Raw genomic sequence first — 20,870 nt, 5'->3', positions numbered from 1 at the left:
TTTATTTTTGTTTATTTGTCCCATTTGTTTTAAATGGAATCAATATTAATAACGTTCTGAAACATGTTTTTCCCCACTTACATTGTAGATATATTTGCAAGTCAGTACATAAAGATCTATCTCATTCTTTTATTTATTTCCATTTTTATTTTTTAAAAACAGGCAATATGGTTACGTAGTTCAGAATTCAAAAAGTACAAAAGGGCATTTAGTGAAGTTTTCTCCTCATTTTTCTCCTCAGCCATTGTAAAAACGGCATGGGGGGAGTTTCTGACCCCTCTCTCCACTGTCTTTACCAGCTGTTCCTCCCACGGCACTCTCTGCTTCTCTGCCGGGTTCAGTAATTCATTGCAATGACCACACAGAAGTCACAGACGATACTCACAGTTGGGGGGCTTATTAGGGAAATAACAGGTTACGTTTGAGGCTCAGGACTGCTCAGGATACAGTTCTTCCCTCAGGACAGCCTCTCCCTGGCCTCAGTGTCTGTTGAAAGGCACTCAGAACTTTCTCTGTCCTTGGGCCCAGAAGCCCACTGCGCCATCTCCTGCATGTCTCTCCTGTGGGTCTCTTGCCAATCTCTGCCGCCAAGTCTCTCCTGCCACTGCTTCTCAGCGTCTTCAAGGTTACAGCTTGCTCTCTGCCTTCTGGTTCCAGGAGCTTCTCAGGACAGGGATCCCGGGTCCGAAAGGACATCCTGGCTCTGGGCTGTTGTTAGTTGGTGGTGGGGGGATCCTGTCTTTCCTGCCCCTCGGGTGGCTCATTTCAGACCCAGCGGGATGGCAAAACTGACCGATCCCTTTGGTGGGCCACAGTTAGCCCTGTCACACAGTCCTGCCCAGTCACTTGGGTGGGAGTTACAGGACCACGAGGAGACAGGCCACACTAGAGCCATCTGTGGTACTGCAGCCATCCGTTTTGCTTCCCCAGAAGCAGCCAGTTTTCCTCTGTATATCCTTCCAACGCTATGTTAGACGTACATAAGCAAGACTGTATATACGTTCTTCTTTTTCTCACATTTTACTCACATGGCTAGATGTAGACATTTTTATAGAGAATTGTTAAATTCCATCTAAAGAAGACAGGCTTTTTGTTTTTTTTAACATGAGCCTGCCTGTTTTACTGCATTGACGAGGCTACATCTTTGTAATTTTGCCATTGAACGTGGAAAGGTGCTGGTCTCGTTTTAATATATTTTTTATCTTTAGTAATTAATTCTAATTGCCCTTTAAGCTTTTTTCTGCTCTAAGATCTTATTCATTGTTGTTCGCTTAGAGCTGCTTTTATGTATTTATGTATTTTCCTTAGCAGGTTTTTTTTTTCTCAGTTACTAGATAACTGAAAATTTGAGATTGATGTTTCTCTAATATTTGAGATTGTGTGTTAAAATCATACGATTTCAAATAATCTTACCTAGTTTCTGTCTAAACTGCTAACAGTATATCGCTGTCATCTCTTTCTCCGTCAGGATGTTGTGCCTCAGGCTCTGCTAGATCAGTATTTATCCATGACCGATCCCTCTCGTGCGCAGACGGTGGACACTGAGATCACTAAGCACTGCGCATACAGCCTTCCCGGGGTGGCCCTCACCCTGGGCCGGCAGAATTGGCACTGCCTGAGAGAGACTTACGAGACCCTGGCTTCAGACATGCAGGTGAGTAGAGCAGTTAGAGAATTAGCGGTACATACATATGGAAGGCACAGCGTTTTTGCCTTCCGAAGCTTACTGGAATTTCAGTTCATGCTCTAGCATGGACTTGGTGTTAAAGAAAATTATGTAAGGAAGAGCTTAAAATTAATCAGTGACCTTTTTTTTTTTTCCCCCCATTTTTTTAGTCAGATCTCCACAGTTTGACTTTATTTTTATAAAGTATTATAGAGTGCCTTATCCCTATATATTAGTGTTCCACATAGCTCTAAGGGGTCCTCGTGGAAGACCTCAGGGCCACTGGGGTGACTAAGAGGCTCTGAGTGGGACTTTATGCCTCCGCTGCCCCTCCTCTCCATCAGAAAATCTGTATTCTCGTCTGTTTTATGTATTGAACTTTGACATAAAATATTTCACTATTGGGTTCTGGTATTTGGGGGAAATAAAACTTCTGCTCTGAATTCTCTGAGTGAGTAAAGTTTTAGGCTAAGTAACAATGCAAAAATTTTAAAATTCAGGCAACATGGAGGAAAAGATGTTTTTAACTTAAAGGTACTTATATACCAAAGACATCTCTGTTTAGGAATTCTTTTCCAGGCCCGTAAGCAAAAAGATTTTCCAATTCCTGTATTTCTTAAACCGCAGTTCCTTAAAAACAAGTCTGTTGTTGCTGAATGGAAGGTGGGCTGTACAGTAATCTGCACAGTGAAGGTGGCTCCAGCTGGCCTTTGGTGTGTGTGGAGCGTCTGTAATCGAGGATGTAATTGTTCAGAGAACTACAAAAGCTGTATTATTAGTAATTTCCAAGCGTGTTTTTCCCTCATAAATGAAAGGGGACATAATACACACGGGGTAGGGCATTAAATTTGTTCTGTCATAGTTTTTGATACATAGTAGACATTCAGAATTTAATGTCTGATACTACTACTCTTCTATTTTGATTTAATTTCTGAGATTATTAGCATTCAGATGTAAACTAACCTTCATATGTAGTCCAGAGGTTAAATGCACTGTGTATTCAGATTACTGATGCAGTGTGATTATTAGCACTCAGATGTAAACTGACCTTCATATGTAGTCCACAGGTTAAATGCACATTGTATTCAGATTACTGATGCATGTGATTATTAGCACTCAGATGTAAACTAACCTTCATATGTAGTCCAGAGGTTAAATGCACTTTGTATTCAGATTTTTTGTATTTTGTATTTGTGATCTTTGTGTCTCCAGTGGAAAGTTCGAAGAACTTTAGCATTCTCCATCCATGAGCTTGCAGTTATTCTTGGAGATCAGCTGACGGCTGCAGATCTGGTTCCAATTTTTAATGGATTTTTAAAAGACCTCGATGAAGTCAGGATAGGTGTCCTGAAACATTTGCATGATTTTCTGAAGGTAATTTAAAAAAAAAAAAAAATTTTTTTTTTTCCTGCTATCACCAAGATAGTACCACTTGTGAAGTTGAGAAAGACTACAACCTTGGAGACCCTGTGGGGTGGTTCTCTTCTGTCCTGTAGGGTTGCTGTGAGTCGGAATCAATTTGACAGCAACGTTTTTTTTTTAATGTAAGAAAATATAGCCATGAGTTGATGGTAACTGAAAAGAAGAAATAGTCCCATTTTGATCAGTTTTGCTGGTGTCATTTTAAGTTTTAACTTAAAAATAGTTACGCTAATTTCATTTTTAGATTATATTAGATCATGGTTACAAACATACCTTTTTATTTTTCGAACTCTTTAATAAAATATATGTAAAAAAATTTTCACGAACATTAAGCTTGGAGGCTTTACCTGGTGTTTTAGGAGTCTGAAAATTTACCTCATCCTCATTCCTTTTGTATGGTATCACTGGTCTCCAAAGTGAACAGCCCTGATTTTTTGCATACTGTTTCATCATACTATTGTTTCTTAGCTATTAGCCTTGAAATTGGCTCTCTCATAGTTCTAAGGTATGAGTTACAAAAGTAGTTATAATCCTACTAAAAAGTAAATTCTACTAAAAAACACTGATATGACCATATTATTATATATTATTATTATTGTTATTATTATTATTATTATTATTATATGGTTATACAGATCATATAGAAATGGTTTTCAGGCTCACCTTTCCCTGCCTCAGACCTGAAATCAGCATTTCTCTGAGTGGAGAATGGTATTTAGAAACCAAAATGGTGGGCACTAAGTGTGCTCATTGCTTCCAGGGTTAGTTTTGTTTTTAGGCGTTTTCATTGGACAGGAGCTAGGAGGTTTTTATGTTTTAAATTATTGAGTTGATATCAATATCTTCACCTACAATGGAATACTATTTCCTTTCCTTTGTTCAGTTCACATTTCTTTTTCTTCTCCCTTACAGTAGAAACCCTGTTTCCAACAACATATATATATTGTAATATATTACAGTATAGTAATACATTTACTCATTTGTTCAATTCTATGATATACATGAAATAGTTTCAGAATTACACCACCAGTACATCAAATCAGCCAGTGTTGAAGGTTTTCTTTAGCACTTTCTTTCCTTAGAACATATCTGGTGAAGCTGTATGGTCAAAGTACTAAGTAAAAAACAGACTCTTTTCCCCTGTGTGATTGTGTTATCCATTTGATGTGTAATCAGGTTCCTTTGCTTCTGTTGATATCAAAATTTAGATTTTCGTCCATATTGATTATAAACCTACTTTTACATATGTGGAATAAATTTTTTTATTTCTTTCGCTCAGTAAACATTTATTGAGTACCTACGTGTGCCAGTCAGAGTGTCATTCACTGAGCCTGCATATATGAGTAAGATCGTAATCTGTCTTCAAAGGTTCATGGTCTGGCTTAGGGCCATAGGCTCATGGGACAGTCGAGTGAATTGGCATAATAAAAATTTTTTTTTTCAATAACATTGTGTTTAAGGTGAAAGTTTACACAGCAAATTAGGTTCTACACAAGTTATTCAGTGATACTGGTTACGTTTTTCACAATGTGTCGTCATTCCCATTCGTTCCGTTCTGGTTATACCATTTCCAGTACTCTAGTTTCCCTGCCCCCTTGTCATCTTTGCTTTAGCGTAAATTTTTACCATTACTCACAGGTAATATTCTTTATTTTATGAGCCAGTCTTTTGTTTAGCTAAAAGGGATGACCTCTACGGATAATTTCAGTTTAAGTTTTAAAGAGTATCTCAGGGTGATAGTCTCTGGGTGTTCTCTAGTCTCAACTGGTCCAGTAAGTCTGGACTTTCTAAGAATTTGAGTTCTGTTCCCAATTTTTATCCCATTCTGTCAGGATCTGTCTATTGTGGCCCTGATCAGAACAGTTGGTAGTGGTAGCTTGGCACCGTCTAGTTCTTCTGGTCTCAGGGTAGATGAGGCCATGGTTCGTGTAAAATATTATTAGTCTTGCAGACTACTTTCTTTTTCTTTTGTTCCAGGCAAGTAGAGACCAATAGTTTTATCTTAGATGGCCGCTTCCAAGCTTTTAAGACCCCAGATGCTACTCATCATACTGGGAGGTGGAACACAAACTTTAAGAACTAGTATGCTGAGTAGTGTCTGGAGTCTTTAAAGCTTGCGAGCAGCCATCTAAGATAAACTTCATTCATCTGGAAAAAAAGAAAGAAGGAAACCCAAGAATCAGAGAAGGAATTGGATTACAGGACTAATTGTCTATATGAACCACTGCCTTCTCCACCTTGATACCAGAACTAGATGGTGCCCAGCTACCACTACTGAACATTCTGATAAGGGATACAACAGATGAGTCCTGATAAAAAGGGAGAAAAATATGGGCCAGAACTTCAAATACTTATGGAATCCAGACTTACTGGACCTACTGAGGCCAGAATAACCCCTAAGACTGTGGCCTTGAGTTACTCTTCAAACCTTGAATTGAAACTACTCCTTGAAGATCACCTTTAAGTAACAGTTTAGCCGAGAGATTAAAGATTGTCACCCTTGAGGATCGTGTTTTAAAAAAGAGTTCATAGTAACAAAAATGTCCTAAGAATAAAGTGGATGAGCACTATAATAAAGTTATGCCCAAGCTACTGTAGAGTTCAGTGAAGGTCACCAACAGGCTCAAAAGACAAAGATTTTAAAAGAAAATAAAGATTCTTGAGGGTAAATAGGAGTTATTCAGGGAAAATGAATTTAATACCAATTTTTAAAGTGATTGAATCCAGGTACTTCATTTCTTCTTCAGTCAAAATAAACCATATTATTTATGCAAATAATGCTCACCTTCTATATTTCTTTGCCAGTTGCACCCTTCCCACATGAGGTATTTTCATAAGCACTGCTATGCCAATTTTTTTTTTTTTTACATGTTGCTGCAAAAAAAAAAAAAAAAGCAAGCATTATCATAGCACACTTACAAAAATATCTCGCACAGGGAAGGTTGGCAAACAAACATAGAAGGCATGCATTATTTGCATAAAAACATGGTATAGTCCATTCATAAGTAGCCTAGTTAAAAAAAAAAATGTCTATACCTTGTTTTACTAAATATTTTCAATTTTATTACTTCAGCTTCTTCATATTGACAAAAGAAGAGAATATCTTTATCAACTTCAGGAGTTTTTGGTGACAGATAATAGTAGGAACTGGCGCTTTCGAGCTGAACTGGCTGAGTAAGTTCTAACAGTGTGTTAGATTATGTTTTGGAGAGGTTTGTATTTACTTCATTTTTACCCTTTTCAGATTTCTTCATTCCTTTGTGTGCATGCAAGTTTCTGTTTGATATTGTATTCCTTTAACTTTTCTTGTAAAACTAACCTGCTGGCAGTGACAGCTTTTTTTTTGGGGGGGGACGTCTTTATTTTGCCTTCATTTTTCTTTTATTGTGGTAAAATATACATACAAAATTTACTGTTAGTTGTATTCAGTGCATTCACAGTGTTGTACAACCATGACAACCATCTAGTTCCAGAACATTTTCATCACCCCAAAAGGAAGACCTATTCCCATTAAGCAGTCACTCACCATTTCCTCCTTCTCCCTAGTCCCTGGAAACCACCAGTCTGTTTTCTGTGTCTGTTAATTTGCCTGTTCTGGGTATTTCATGTAAATGAAATTATACACTATGGGGCCTTTTGTGTCTGGCAACTTTGATTTTGCATAATGCTTTCAGGGTTCAGCCAAGTTGTAGCATGTGTCAGTACTTCCTTCCTTTTTATGGCTGAACAATATTCCTTTGTGTGGGTGTACCCCATTTTGTTTATGCATTCATCTGGTGATGGACACTTGGGTGGTTTTCTGCCCTTTGGTGATTGTGAATAATGCTGCTATAAACGGGAATACAAGTACCTGTTCTCAGTTCTTTTGGGGTGGAATTGCTGGGTCATGTGGTAATTTTTGTGTAATTTATTGAGCGGCCAAACTCTTTTCCACAGTGGCTACACCATTTTATGTTCCCACTGGCAATGTATGAGGGTTCCAGTTTCTCTACATCCTCACCAAAACTTGTTATTTTCTTTTTCTTTTTTTTAAATTATAGCCATCCTAGCAAGTATGAAGGTGTATCTTATTGGTGGTTTGATTTGCGTTTCCCTGATGATTTAATGATGTTGAGCATCTTTTCATGCGCCTATTGGCCATTTATATATCTTCTTTGGACAGATGTCTGTTTAAGTTCTTTGCACATTTTAAAGTTGGGTTGTCTTTTTGTTGTTGAGTTGTATGAGTTCTTTATATATTCTGGATACTAGACCCCACCTTCATTTTTAAAAGGTATTTTTGCTGGTTATCTAATTTGGGGTTGACAGTTGTTTAAAACATAAGATGTCATTCCATTGAGCTGCACAGCTTGCCTAACTTTTGACAAGACATCCGCGGTGATTCATTATCATTGATCCCTTATACGTAATATGTCTTCCTCTGGCTGACTTCAAGATTTTTTTCTTTTTCTTCGGTTTTCAGCAGTGTGACTGTATCTATGTCTAGATAGTTTTGTTTGTGTTTATTATTATTATTGTCTTTCTGGCATTAATCTTTGAGCCTTTTGGATCATGGTTTGTTGCCTTTCGTTGTTTTTGGAAAATCCTGGGCTAATCATTTTCTTTTCAGATATTACTACCACCTGATTCTTTCTCTCTTCTCCTTTTGGGACTCCAGTTATGTGTAGGTTAGATCATTTGATATTGTTCCACAGCTCTTACATGCTATGCTAGAGTTTTTTTGTAAGCTCTTTTGTTTTTGTATTCTCATTTTGGGTAATTTCTGTTGACTTATTTTCAGGTTAGGGGCCCTGGTGGTACAGTGGTTAAGCGCTTGGCTGCTAACAGAAAGGTCGGCAGTTCAGACCCACCAGCCACTCCACAGGAGAGAGATGTGGCAGTCTGCTCCCGTAAAGATGGTTGTTGTTAGTTGCCATTGAGTCAGTTCCAACTCGTAGCGACCCTGTGTACAACAGAAGGAAAGATGACAGCTTTGGAAACCGATGGGGAAGTTCTACTCTGCCCTGCAGGGTCGCTATGAGTCAAAATCGACTCAACGGCAATGAGTTTGGTTTGGTTTGGGGTATTTTCAGGTTTACTACTTCTTTCTTCTGCTGTGTCCAGGTCTCCTGATGAGCCTATGGAAGGAGTACTGATACCATGTTTTTATTTCTATGGTTTTCGTTTGACTTATTCTTATAGTTTCTGCTGAAATTTAGTCTTCTGAAATTCTGTTCACTCATGTTATCCTCCTTTTACAGAAAAATATTTTTTAACAATGAATCTTTTTTTTTTAAGCCCTAATCTGATAAGTCCAACATCTGGGTTATCTCTGAATCTAGTTCATTTGGTTGCTTTGTCTCTTGATGACGGGTGTGTGTGCGCGCGCGCATGCGCGCGCATCGCGTGCGTGCGTGTGTGTGTGTGTGTGTGTGTCCTAATTTTGATAAAATGCTGGACATGATGTGTAGAATAGTAGAGACTGAGTTAAATAGTATTGATGCCTGGAAATGGGCACACCTCTTCTTCTGCCATTAATGTGGAGGGTTGAGTCAGTCCAGCCAGAAGTCAAGCTGGGTTTGAGTTTGTTGCTGCTGTAGTTGCTTTCAGTGCCCCACGGGCTCTAATTGTTCTAGTGGTAACTGCCCCGCCTTTGCCGAGGGTGGGAGCTTGGGGTGCTGGTGAGCTTTTCCCAGGGTCAGTATTCCATTCTCAGCTTTCAGCAGTCCCTGCACTTCTGTGTCACAGAGGTGGGTCTTCCCCCAGCTGTAGACTAGTGGTAGGCTCCGCTTGGGGAAGGGGTGATTGTCTGTTATTCGGGTTCAGCCTCAGTCGTGGGGGTCTCTGTGCATCTGGACTTTCTCAGAGTTCCTGCCCCTCTCCTCACAGTAGGAGACCTTTGCTTGATTGTAAAGATAGAACCTTAGCTCAGGAGGGTTTCCTGCCCCACGCATCCTGGAATGAACAATGTTTTTTGTCTGCTCTTCCCCCGACTGCAGTATGTCTGCTCATGCCCATGGGATGGCAGCTTTGCTTCCTCCACCAGTGTTCTAAGGCTTTTGTTTTGTGTGAGAGAAGGGCCCAGGGAAGCGCACAGTGTTGATGCCTGTCCCCTGACATCTGCCACTGCGTGCCTGCCAAGGGGTCACTCTCTAGTGTCTGTCCTGACCTCAGTCTTTCTTGTGAGCACCGAGTGGAGGTCAGTGGGAAAGTGAGTGTGAACTCCCCTTATGTCTGGAGCCCCCGGCTGCTCCATCCTGACACACGAGTCCCCTTGGCTCGTTTCTTCTTGTCGTCTTGCGTGGTGGTCAGCGCCTCTTGGGCCCATGCTCTCAGCAGGCGAGTCAGTCATGTGGCCCATCTCTCCTCGGAGAGGGGCTTGTTGCACTTTGGAAATTACGTTCTTTGTGTGTACTTTGTACTTTATCCAGCTTTTTCCATTATTAGGGTTAGAGTACCATTTTTTGCCGCTTTGTACATCCCAAGAAGAAGCTGAAGTCCTGTTTGGGATTTTTGTTTTCAACTTTTGTGTCAGTAAATACTGGGTGTCTCTCTCTAAGGCTTTATGTTTACGTATATATGCCCTATATAGGGGTATTTATCTATTCCTACATTACTGATATTTGTGTCTGATTCACTTCCTGCTCATCAGAAATATAAATACTCATATACATAAAATCTGAACAGCAAAAAATCTCTTTCATGTCCGAGGTATTTCTTTAAGGGCATTAATGCATCTACTGAAAATTAGCCTAGTGGATGTAGTTAAATTTTTCAATTTCCTTTTGACATAGTAGGAACAGTTGCTAGAGGAATCCCTAGCAAATGTGTCCTTCCCTTAGAATGTGTTTAGAGTCTTGGCAAATACACACCAGGGCACCTAAATCTGCGGGAACTTTCTTATTTAGATAATTGATATGTAAAATGGAAAGGAGTTGGTTTCTAGTTTTCCTTCACAGTCTAAACAGTTACTCTGGAAGAAGAGCATAATGTCCAGTCACACACACCAGACAGTGCCTGCTCTGCCACCGTCGCTGTGGGCGCAGGAGTCACCCCGTTTCCCTCATGTTCTAAGGGGAAGAGGTACTCTCTGAACTTTCATAGCGTTTAAGTGGCATTGCCAGATTAACAGAGACTTACATTAATTCTGTGCATGAGAGACGTGGGTATTTTAAAATTTAGATCGTATTTTTTTATAATTTGTTTTGTAGACAGCTGATTTTACTTCTAGAATTGTACAGCCCCAGAGATGTGTATGACTACTTACGTCCCATCGCTCTGAATCTCTGTGCAGATAAAGTTTCTTCTGTTCGTTGGATTTCCTACAAGTTGGTATGTATTAAACCTTTAAAGTTTTAGATTAGCAAACTTTTATGGTATCATAGATTGGAAGGTGTTTCTCAATTCTCCATTTTAACGCTCCTAGGTTAGTGAGATGGTGAAGAAACTGTACATGACGACACCCCCCACGTTTGGAGTCGACCTCATAACTGAGCTGGTAGAAAATTTCGGTCGATGTCCCAAGTGGTCCGGACGGCAAGCCTTTGTGTTTGTCTGCCAGGTGAGCGAGGAACTGGGCTCACCCTTTTGTGACCAGTCTTTTTCCTAGAACTGTGCTTTTCCTTTCACTTCCTGCTTGTCTCTGACACCCTGTTTCTTATCCTAAAGGAGCAGAACTTTGGCATCTGCCCATTTATAGGATCACCTGTTCCCTCAGTGTCGGGTGTCTGTCTGGTTCTTCCTCTTGAGTTCCCTGCCCCTTTCTCCCTCTCAGTCAGCTGAGTGCTTTATAAAGCTGGCAGCCTACCATAACCATCCACTAGAGGGCGCTCAGTGCCTGTGGCCCATACTGCAGGTGTGACAGTGAAGGTATGATTGTGAACACTCCAGGCCTTCATGGAGCAGTTTCAAAAATGTGTGTGTGGGAAGTTAATTATGTAATTTTTGTTTTGAGTTCCCAAGTACCTGAAATAGAGTAGTCCACCCCCCCACCCCACATCCATGGGGGATATGTTCCAAAGACCCCCGTGGATGCCTGAAACCACAGATAGTACCAAACCCTATATAGCCTATGTTTTTGTGCTATACATACATACCTACGATAAAGCTTAATTTCTAAATTAGGCACAGTAAGAGCTTAACACAATAACTAATAATCAAACGGAACAATTATAACAATACACTGTAATAAAAGTTACGTGAATGTAGTCCCCAGGCGGACAGAGCAGGATGGCGCGAGATCTCATCATGCTACTCATTTAACGTTTCCAGGTGAACCCGCAGAAAGTCAAACTGCGGTTAAGGGGGGACTACTGTATTGGTTTAAACAGCAGGAACTGTCGACTTGTAGCACTTAAGTAGTCACTAAAACATTTTGTTAGCTAGTATCGTACAGCTTGGTAGACTGCATTTACAAAGAAATCTAAAGCGGTTTTTTCTTTTCACCAGACTGTCATTGAAGATGATTGTCTTCCCATGGACCAGTTTGCTTTGCATCTTATGCCACATTTGCTCACCTTAGCAAACGACAGGGTTCCAAACGTCAGAGTCTTGCTTGCAAAAACCCTGCGACAAAGTCTATTAGAAAAAGGTATGTAGGTGACTCTTAGAAAAAGTGTGCGTGGAGGAGAGGGGAGATTCACAGACTGCATGGACTAGATAGATATCGAAGCAGAAGCAGTGCATGTTGATAGAAAATAAGCTAGTCAAGGGATATATTTTAAGTTGTTAAGAGAGAGGACAAAGTTGTTGGACATAGGACAAAGAAGATTAAAGGGTAGGGAAGGGACTTTTATCACTTTTCTGTTCTGGTTGAAAAAAAACCTTTTTTACCATGTATCATTTGTATAATTCCACACTTAGTCATTTGAAAAATTGAGTATTATAACTGTGCAAAACCATGGCCTTTGGAAGAGGCCCACCTGGTCCAGGTCCTTGCTCTGAGGGCTGGAAGGTGTGTGGGTTTTTCCTCCCCCTGCTGTTCATCGAGCAGAAGACAAATGCTCCAGTGTTTCCTTTGCTGCGTTATGAGCGCCTCACGACTCAGGTGGTTTTATTTATTGTAATCCCCCACAAAATGCCTTACAGATATCAGTAGTAGACTTCAGGAAGAAAGGTAAATGATTGTTGTTTCTTCTTCCTCCTTTGGAATTCATGTAAATTTTATTGAATAGTGTAAAAACGACCTGGGGGCAGTGTCTGACCTCCTCCAACCCACAAGGGGGAAGGAGAATCAAGATCAACAGTGCAAGGCTGATTCCAACGAGGCGGGGAGGCCAGACAAACCTCCTCTCTCCACCATCTTTACTAATTCTGACACCAGCCGTCCCTCACACAGCACTGTCTACTTCTCTGCTGTGTCTGATAAGTCATTGCAGTGGCCACACAGAACTTAAAGACCATGCTCACGATTGGGAGTTTATTATAAGGGAAGTAACAGAATTCAGGCTCAGGAGCACTCAAGATATAGTTCTTCCATCAGGACAGACTCTTCCCAGCTGTGCTCGCAGGCACGCCTCTCCCTGGCCCTCAGTCTCTGCCCAAAGGCGCTCAGCTTTCTCTCTCCATGGGCCAGGAAGCCCACCACACCATCTCTTGCTGCCAGGTCTGTCCTGCTGGGTCTCTCCTGCTGGTCTCTCCTTCCTTGGTGGTGGTGGGCGGCTTCTCCCCTCAGCTCTGGAATTGGCTCTCTTTAAGGCAAAACTGACCAATCCCCTTGGAAGGTGTCTTAGTCATCTAGTGCTGCTCCAACAGAAGTACCACAAGGGGATGGCTTTACAAAGAGAAATTTATTCTCTCACAGTCCAGTAGGCTACAAGTCCAAATTCAGGGCATCAGCTCCAGGGGAACGCTTTCTCCATCAGCTATGGAGGAAAGTCCATGTCATCAATCTTCCTTTAGTCTGGGAGCTTGTCTGCGCAGGAACCTCAGGTCCAAAGGACGCGCTCTGCTCCCAGCACTGCTTTCTTGGTGGTATGAGGTTCCCAGCACTGCTTTCTTGGTGGTATGAGGTTCCCATGTGTCTCTGCTCGCTTCTCTCTTTTATATCTCAAAAGAGATTGCATTAAGACACTGATCTTGTCAACCTCATCAGTGTAACCTTGCAAAGTGATAGAATTTACAACACATGAGATCACATATAATCTCATCTTAGTGGTAGAGTTTACAACACATAAGGACATCACATCAGATAACACAATCATACAATACTAGGAATCATGACCTAGCCAAGTTGCTACACACATTTTTTGGGGGACACAATTCAATCCATGACAGTGGGCCACAATTACCTTATTTACACAGCCCCACCCAGTCACCTGGCTGGGAGTCATAAGGCCATGACTAGAAAGGCCACACACAAAAGTAATTAATGGCCCAGCAAATAGCAATTAGAATGAAATGGCCAGAGAAGACTTCGGTTTGGTTTGGTATTTGGGGGGCGGGAGGGCGGTGTTTGGAAGTATTTTTTCTTTTACTGAACTAATCAATACCTAAACAGTATAATGCTTTGATATATTTATTAGTTTAATACTGCTTAGCTGCCTTTGAAAATCATGGGATTTAGTCTGCCATAAAAGTAATCAAAATCTTAAAACTCTTATATTTTGGGGTTTTTTTTTTTAATTTAACAGAAGTCAATTTGGAATACTATTATCGTTCAACATAACTTGTGTTTATACCTGCAGAAAAATAGTGTTTCATAATGACTAAGAAATTTTTATACTTGTACTTGAGGAAACAGTTAAATATTAGACTGATTTTATTTGTAATCTGCACCTCTCATTTGCAGAATATTTCTTAAATTCTGCCAGCTGTCACCAGGAAGCTGTAGAACAGACAATTGTGGCCCTTCAGATGGACCGTGACAGTGATGTGAAGTACTTTGCGAGCATCCACCCTGCCGGCACGAGACTCGCTGAAGACGCCATGAGCACAGCTTCTTCCACTTACTAGACAGCTCGGCTCTTGGCGTCTCTCCTGCTTCCTGGCGGCCGAGCTTCTGCAAGTGCTTCTCACTCACGTCTGTCATCTGGGACAGCCTTCTGTGAAGGAGGAAAGACCTTCCTCTCTTGCCAGACTTAAGTGCAGGTGAAAGTCGCCTACTCCTGAGACCAGGGATTTTAAAAGTCAAGAGAAAGTACAGCAAACACTATCATCTCATCTTGACTTTAGGGAGAATAATTTCTCAGAGGATTGTAATTGTCACCGAAGCCTTAAATCCTTCTGTCTTCCTAACTGAATGAAACTTGAATTGGCAGAGCATCTTCATTGTGGAAGGGACGAGATCCCCAGAGGTCTGCTTTGCTTCCTCCTGGCTCTGTCTAACGACCCATAGGTGGAGTTCTCACCACTGGCAGGCAGAGGGGAGCTGGGATGTGAGAGCACCCCGCAGTATTCGCTCTAAATACCCAGGCAAGGCCCTGTTGGGGTTCTGTGGCCCACTGCCCAGCCCAGCCCTGTGTGTGAATCGTTTCTGATGTGTGTAAACGGGAAAAGGAGATTTTTGTGGATTTCTCCTAAGGGCTTGATGCTAACACTAAAGTAGAGTCTGATTTTAACTCTTAAATGCAGCATATTGCTGTACACATTTACAGAACTATCTATGTCTTGATTTTTATTTCATGCTGGTCATGACCTGAAGGAAATTTCTGAGCTCGTATACTGTATGTCGGGTGTTTTTAACTTGATCATGACCGGCCCTGCGGTGCAGCCTTTTCCTCACTGACTGTACATACCTGTGCCCACTCCTGGGAGTGCTGCAGTCTGTAATCACGCTGTTGGAAACTTGTGGCACAAGTTCTCTTGTCCAAATAAAATTTATTGATAAGATCTATATGGAGAGATATATACACTTCTGATTGTTTTCTAGATGTCTGCGGAAAAATGTAATTTGTGACCTGTATTAATGATTTAGTATAAAATGGGGAAACGAAATTAAAATATTTGTCCTTTAAGTAGTTTAGTGGTTTTTTTAAAGTCTGTTTCACGTGGGCAGGTGTTGGCTCTTGGCACACAGCAGAGGTGCCACGGGGCGCTGCACCCCCAGCCTCTGCTGTGGGGCCACTGGGTGGAGCATGGGCCAAGTCCTTGTCGGGCCCTGACCAGGCTGTCGTCTGGAGGCTGAGAGTGGGCTCGTGGGTTCTGGGTTTGTGCTGAAGCTCCTGAGGCACCAGAAGGCATCCTCTGAGCCTTGCTCCCTTCATCTGTGAAATGCGAATTAGCCTAACATGCCCTACCGCTCACCAGCTCGTTCTGCAGTGAAATAATACGTGAAGGCTCTTCTGTAAAGCACTGTGCATAAATGTTAGTTGCTATTATAAGCCAGGCTGAAAAATCCTTGGCACATCCGAGTCTGTAATTTTTGGTTTTACTTACTCAGCTGGCTGTGTCTCTGGGCTCATAGGCAGCATAGATCCTTTTGAACCCTGGGAAGGTAGCTGAGAACAGATGCCACTGGGGAAACAGACAAATGAGTACAGAAGTTAGCAGGGCTGGGGCAACGAATGAAAACAGGCTGAGGAGGGTGGGAAGGGCTGCTGGGCACCTAACGCGTCTGTCAAAGTGACGTTTAGGGCCAAGAGGGAAGACATGAGGGCATGGTCTCACCTCGATTTCTGAGGTATGTATTCTCTGCTATTAAGATATAGTACTCTGACCTCCAGGAATTTCAGTTCTGTAAAGTTCATTAGAGTCATTTACTGAAAGCCCTATTGTGTAGAGCGGTGGTAACGATAACTTGTGTTTTGGGACAAAGAACTCTTGAATTCAGGCTGAGGGTGTCTAGACAGTCTGTGAAGTTAAAAGGCGCAGGCCAGTCCTTCCCCTGTGGGCTCCCGCTGCTGCTTGTACTGTAGTGGCAAACGTGCCCAGACTCCCTGTTGGGCCTCACGGTGCTCCCGCTGTTGGGAATCTTAGTGATCGGTGCCAGGGAGTACAAGAAGGCGCCCAGATTGTGTAGTAGCAATTACATAATGCAATCCAGTTACGCCCAGTTTGAGCAATCGCTAATAGAATTGAAAATAAGAAAAAGATTGAAATAATCACCTGTTAATTTCGGTGATTTATTTTGTAGTTACTGTGGTGATTCTGCTGTAGTTGCCTAACGAAGACTCGAGGTGTGACTTCTGCTTTTTCCAGGCATGTTCTGGGGCAGCAGGAGCTGAGCTGAGCATGAGAAGCAGGGTCTGAACTCCTGAAGACACCAAGTGTGGCCTGTCAAGGGACGGGATCTAAGGTAGAAAAGTAGACTGCCAAAAGCAGCGTGAGAACAAGCAAACCCAGTTACTCAGCAATTCCTTTCAGACCCCCAGGAGGTGAAACAAAAGCAGCAAGCCAGTTAGTCCTCAAACTTTTAATTTCACAATATACAAATGAATAAAATGGTTATAATTATGTCTTTGTAGTATTTAATGCTGCATTGCTCATCTTAGAAGGTATTCAGTGATCGATCTCTTGGGACTTTTGAATGAGTAAGGATGAGGAAGAAAGCTTAAAATAGCTCATTGCCCAGCCCGTGTACTTGGTTATTGCCAGATGTTTCTACTCCAGTCCCTTCCCTCTGTTCTCCACCCCCTCCTACCCCACAGTGTGCACTTGAACGAGGGGCCTCCCTCACAAGCGCTGTGTGGGTCACAGCCGTGTGCTGTACGCGGTCTCTGCAGCCCCGCTGGGCGGGAGAAGTTTCTGTGAGTGTCCATTACAAGGAGCCAGACTTCCATCTGACTGCCCAGAGCAGTTACTGGGGCATGTGCGACTTCTGCGATGTCACACCTCTAGTGTTTGTAGCACCCGCTAACTCAGAATTTGCCAGTGCCATGTTCCTGAGACACTGACCGTGGACAACGGCACTTGTGTCCCTAGAGATGTCTGTACCTGCCCAGTGTGCTCCAGAGCACCTGCCCTGGGTGACCAGTGTGCTGGGACGTCGGTGGCTCCCAGCTCAGGAGGTGGCTGCAGTCACCAGTTCTCCTTCCTGAACAGTACAGGCCCCGCAGACCTGGGGAGGGACCTCTCTCCTGGCCTACCGGACGCTGAGTAGGCCTGAAGGAAAGTGTCAGCAACCACATGCCCACTGCAGCATGGGGCGCCCGAATCAGCAGCTGACCTTGGTGGCTGTCACCGACACAGCTCAGGAAAGACAGGCCAACGGGAGTGGGAGGCCAGGCTAGAAAGTGACCGTCTGTAGGAAAAGCTGCTGCATCTCGGGCACCGGGAGCCAAGTGATTCCTTCCTTGTCTGGTCGTGTTTCTGTGTGAGACAGATACCAGAAGGAGACTGAGGGGAGCAGTGGGGGGGAAGGAAAGAAACTCCCAGCAACTCAATCCAAGCAAGTGGCCTCTTGGTATCGCTCTGACTCATACCGGAGGAAAATGAATTGAGTGTGGAAACAAATGTGAAAAAGCAAGACTTAGTGGTTCTTTTGGGTTTTTAATTCTAAGCTGTTCCAAACCCCGGGGGAGGGACCTGAATCAGATGTTGCTGAAGGTTCTCAGAACACATCCCCACCACTCAGTCTTGCTTCTAGACCTAGAACTAGACTTAAGTCCCAGCAAGCCCCAAAAGGTAAAGTACAAAGCATGACCCAGGAGGAGGTATGCAACACTCCACAAGAACAGCCTGAATTTTCTAATGTGTGCAGACAGGAACCTGGGGAGTATGTGCGGGAATGGCTAGTAAAGGTGTGGGATAGTGGTGCAAGGAACATAACGTTGGATCAGTCTGAGGTTGTTGATATGGGTCCACTAAGCACAGATTTTTCATTCACTGTTTCAGCTCAAGAAGTTAGGAAAGGATCTAATAGTTTATTTGGTTGGGTTGCTGAAGCATGGATCATGAGGTGGCTGACACTAAATCAAGTTGAGGTACCAGGCCTGCCTTGGTAGACTGTAGAAGAAGGTATCCAAAGGCTTAGGGAAATTGGCATGCTAGAATGGCTATATCTATCAGGTTGGACCCACAGACCCACATATGGAGTCTCCAGGGGACACACCTTTTACCACAACTGTGAGGAACAAATTTGTGAAGGGAGCCGCAGCATCCTTGAAGACTGCTGTGATTGCTATTTTATGTAAGTCAGATTTGACAATGGGAACTGCCCTAACTGAATTAAGACACCTAACTACAATGGGGCTGATTGGACCCCTGTGGCGATAGGGGCCAAGTGGTGGCAATCAACAAAGACAAGGTGGGCGTGGCTACCGTAATGGACAGCGGAGTTAAAGCAGTAATCAGACGGTATTGGTACATGAACATCTACTAAATAATTTGCTTGATCTGTCCAAGCGGAAGAATTCTAGGTCAAGTGAACGGCCGTCTAATTGGAATCACCAGAATAGAGTGTCACGCCCCTCAGTCACTTCCCAGACTTCAGCCAGTTTACAGACCGCCAACCCCTTGAATGAAGGGGAGTCCAGGTCCCCTTGAGCAAGGACCCCACTGCACTGCCAAAAATTTCTACTGTTAATCTTTCTCCCAGCCTTCCCGAAAGGGATCTACGCCCTTTAACGAGAGTGACTGTTCACTGGGAAAAGGAAATAATCAGACTATTCAGAGATTATTGGATACTGGCTCTGAACTGAAAATAATTTACAGGAGACCCAGAACATCACTGTGGCCCACCAGTCGGAGTAAGGGGGTATGGGGATCAGGTTATTAATGGAGTCTTAGCTCAGGTTTGGCTCACAGTGGGTCCAGTGGGTCACCAAACCATCCTGTAGTGATTTCCCCAGTTCCAGAATGCATAACTGGATTAGATACACTCAGCAATTGGCAGAATCCCCACATCGGATCCCTGACAAGTGGAGTAAGGGCTATTATGGCAGGAAAAGCCAAGTGGAAGCCATTAGAACTGCCCCTACCTAGGAAAATAGTAAACCAAAAGCAATACCGCATTCCTGGAGGGATTGCAGAGATTAGTGCCACCATCAAAGACTTGAGGGATGCGGAGGTAGTGGTTCCCACCATATCCCCATTCTACTTACTTGGCCTGTGCAAAAAACAGCGATCTTGGAGAATGACAGCGGATTATCAAAAATTTATCCAAGTGGTGACTCCAATTGCAGCTACTGTTCAGATGTGGAGTTATTGCTTGAGCAAATTAATACATCTCGCGGTACCTGCTATGCAGCTATTGATCTGGCTAATGCCTTTTTCTCCATACCTGTTTCAAAGGACCACCAGAAGCAGTATGCCTTCAGCTGGCAAGGTCAACAGTACACCTTTACTGTCCTATCTCGGGTATATCAACTCTCCAGCCCTATGTCATAATTTAGTCTGCAGGGACCTTGATTGCCTTTCCCTTCCACAAGATATCACACTGGTCCATTACATTGATGTTGTTATGTTGATAGGACCTAGTAAAGAAGAAGTATCAATATCTCTGGACTTAAATTGGTAAAACATTTGCATGCTAGAGGGTGGGAAATTACCTGACAAAAATTCAGGTGCCTCATCCAAACTCCTTGAGGGACTGAATTACTGGGCTGAGGGCTGTGGGGACCATGATCTTGGGGAACATCTAGCTTAATTGGCATAACATAGTTTATAAATATGATGAATAGCATCTGGGGTCTTAAAAGCTTATGCATGGCCATCTAAGATACTCCAATGGTCTCACCCCTTCTGGAGCAAGGGAGAATGAAGAAAACCAAAGATAGAAGGGAAAGATCCGAATGACTAATGGCTCACAAGTACTACAGCGTCCACCAGAGTGATTCCAGCACAACTAGATGATGCCTGGCTACCATCACCGACTGCTCTGACAGGGATCATAATAGAGGGTCCTGGACAGAGCTGGAGAAAAATGTAGAACAAAATTCTAATTCACAAAAAAAGATAAAAGACCAGACTTACTGGTCTGACAAATACTGGAGAAACCCTGAGAGTATGGCCCTTGAACACTGTTTTAGCTCAGTAATGAAGTCACTCCTGAGGTTTACCTGTCAGCCAAAGATTAGACAGAAAGGAAAAAAAAAAAGCAATTCTCTTTATTTTAAAAAAGTTACTTTATTTATTTCACGTAAACTTAAGTAAATCTATCCATTTATTGCACAAAATTATTACTGTTGTTTTACGTGGCCAATGTGATTAAAACTGCTGACCTAAAAAAAAAAAAATTCAGGTGCCTTCCACCTCAGTGAAATTTCTAGGGGTCCAGTGGTAAGGGGCGTGTGGAGATAACTCCTTCTAAAGTGAAGGTTAAGTTACTGCATCTGCCCCCTCCCACAATAAAAAGGAGGCACAAAGCCTGATGGGTTTCTTTAGATTCTCGAGGCAACATATCCTTCATTTGGGTGTACTACTCTGGCTTATTTATCAAGTGACTCAAAAAGCTACTGGTTTTCCAGTTCTGGCAAAATGGTGCTCTAGGCAGAAGCACCATGCCGTCCCTCCACAGCAAAGATCTGAAAAACTAAGCCGAACAGAGAATACAACAGTCCTGAAACCCTAAAACATCAAATGAAGAGATAAAGAACTCAGCCAAGCACCAAATGGAGTGAGAAAACTGACAGAGAATGGAGATCGAGGAGAGATTCATGCGGAGGTTGCCTACCAGCTAACACAGTGTGGATCCGCCACCTTGGACTCCTTTCGGAGACCAGCAAACAGGGGATACGAGAAAGCAGCCTCACGGAGCATCCAGCAGGAGACAAAACAACCGGTAATTGGTGATATACGCTTTCCCACACCCTACCCTTCTTCACGCGGACTCAGCCTCCTCTGCTTCCCGCGGCCACAGTCTCTTGACCGGGAAACAGCGGCTGCTTGGATTCCACACACCCGAACGGGTGGCTGTCTGAGTGCC

General features: G+C 42.8%; 1 protein-coding gene across 1 annotated transcript in view; it reads left to right on the top strand.

Moving 5' to 3' along the window:
• PPP4R1 (protein phosphatase 4 regulatory subunit 1) overlaps window positions 1-15,054 on the top strand; it is a 60,739-nt gene extending 45,685 nt beyond the window's left edge. Inside the window, exons 11-17 of the mRNA XM_023740063.1 lie at window positions 1,469-1,654; window positions 2,879-3,040; window positions 6,162-6,262; window positions 10,279-10,399; window positions 10,494-10,628; window positions 11,516-11,657; window positions 13,857-15,054. Coding sequence (XP_023595831.1) covers window positions 1,469-1,654; window positions 2,879-3,040; window positions 6,162-6,262; window positions 10,279-10,399; window positions 10,494-10,628; window positions 11,516-11,657; window positions 13,857-14,020 — 1,011 coding nt within the window. The 3' untranslated portion in view covers window positions 14,021-15,054. The remainder of the gene's footprint in view (window positions 1-1,468; window positions 1,655-2,878; window positions 3,041-6,161; window positions 6,263-10,278; window positions 10,400-10,493; window positions 10,629-11,515; window positions 11,658-13,856) is intronic.
• The last annotated feature ends 5,816 nt before the right edge of the window (window positions 15,055-20,870 follow it).

This window comes from Trichechus manatus, unplaced genomic scaffold (assembly GCF_000243295.1).
Source record: "Trichechus manatus latirostris isolate Lorelei unplaced genomic scaffold, TriManLat1.0 scaffold00146, whole genome shotgun sequence".
In the NCBI taxonomy this organism is placed as follows: domain Eukaryota; kingdom Metazoa; phylum Chordata; class Mammalia; order Sirenia; family Trichechidae; genus Trichechus; species Trichechus manatus.
Note: the sequence above shows the minus strand (reverse complement) of the source record. Positions and strands in the feature narration are given on the sequence as shown.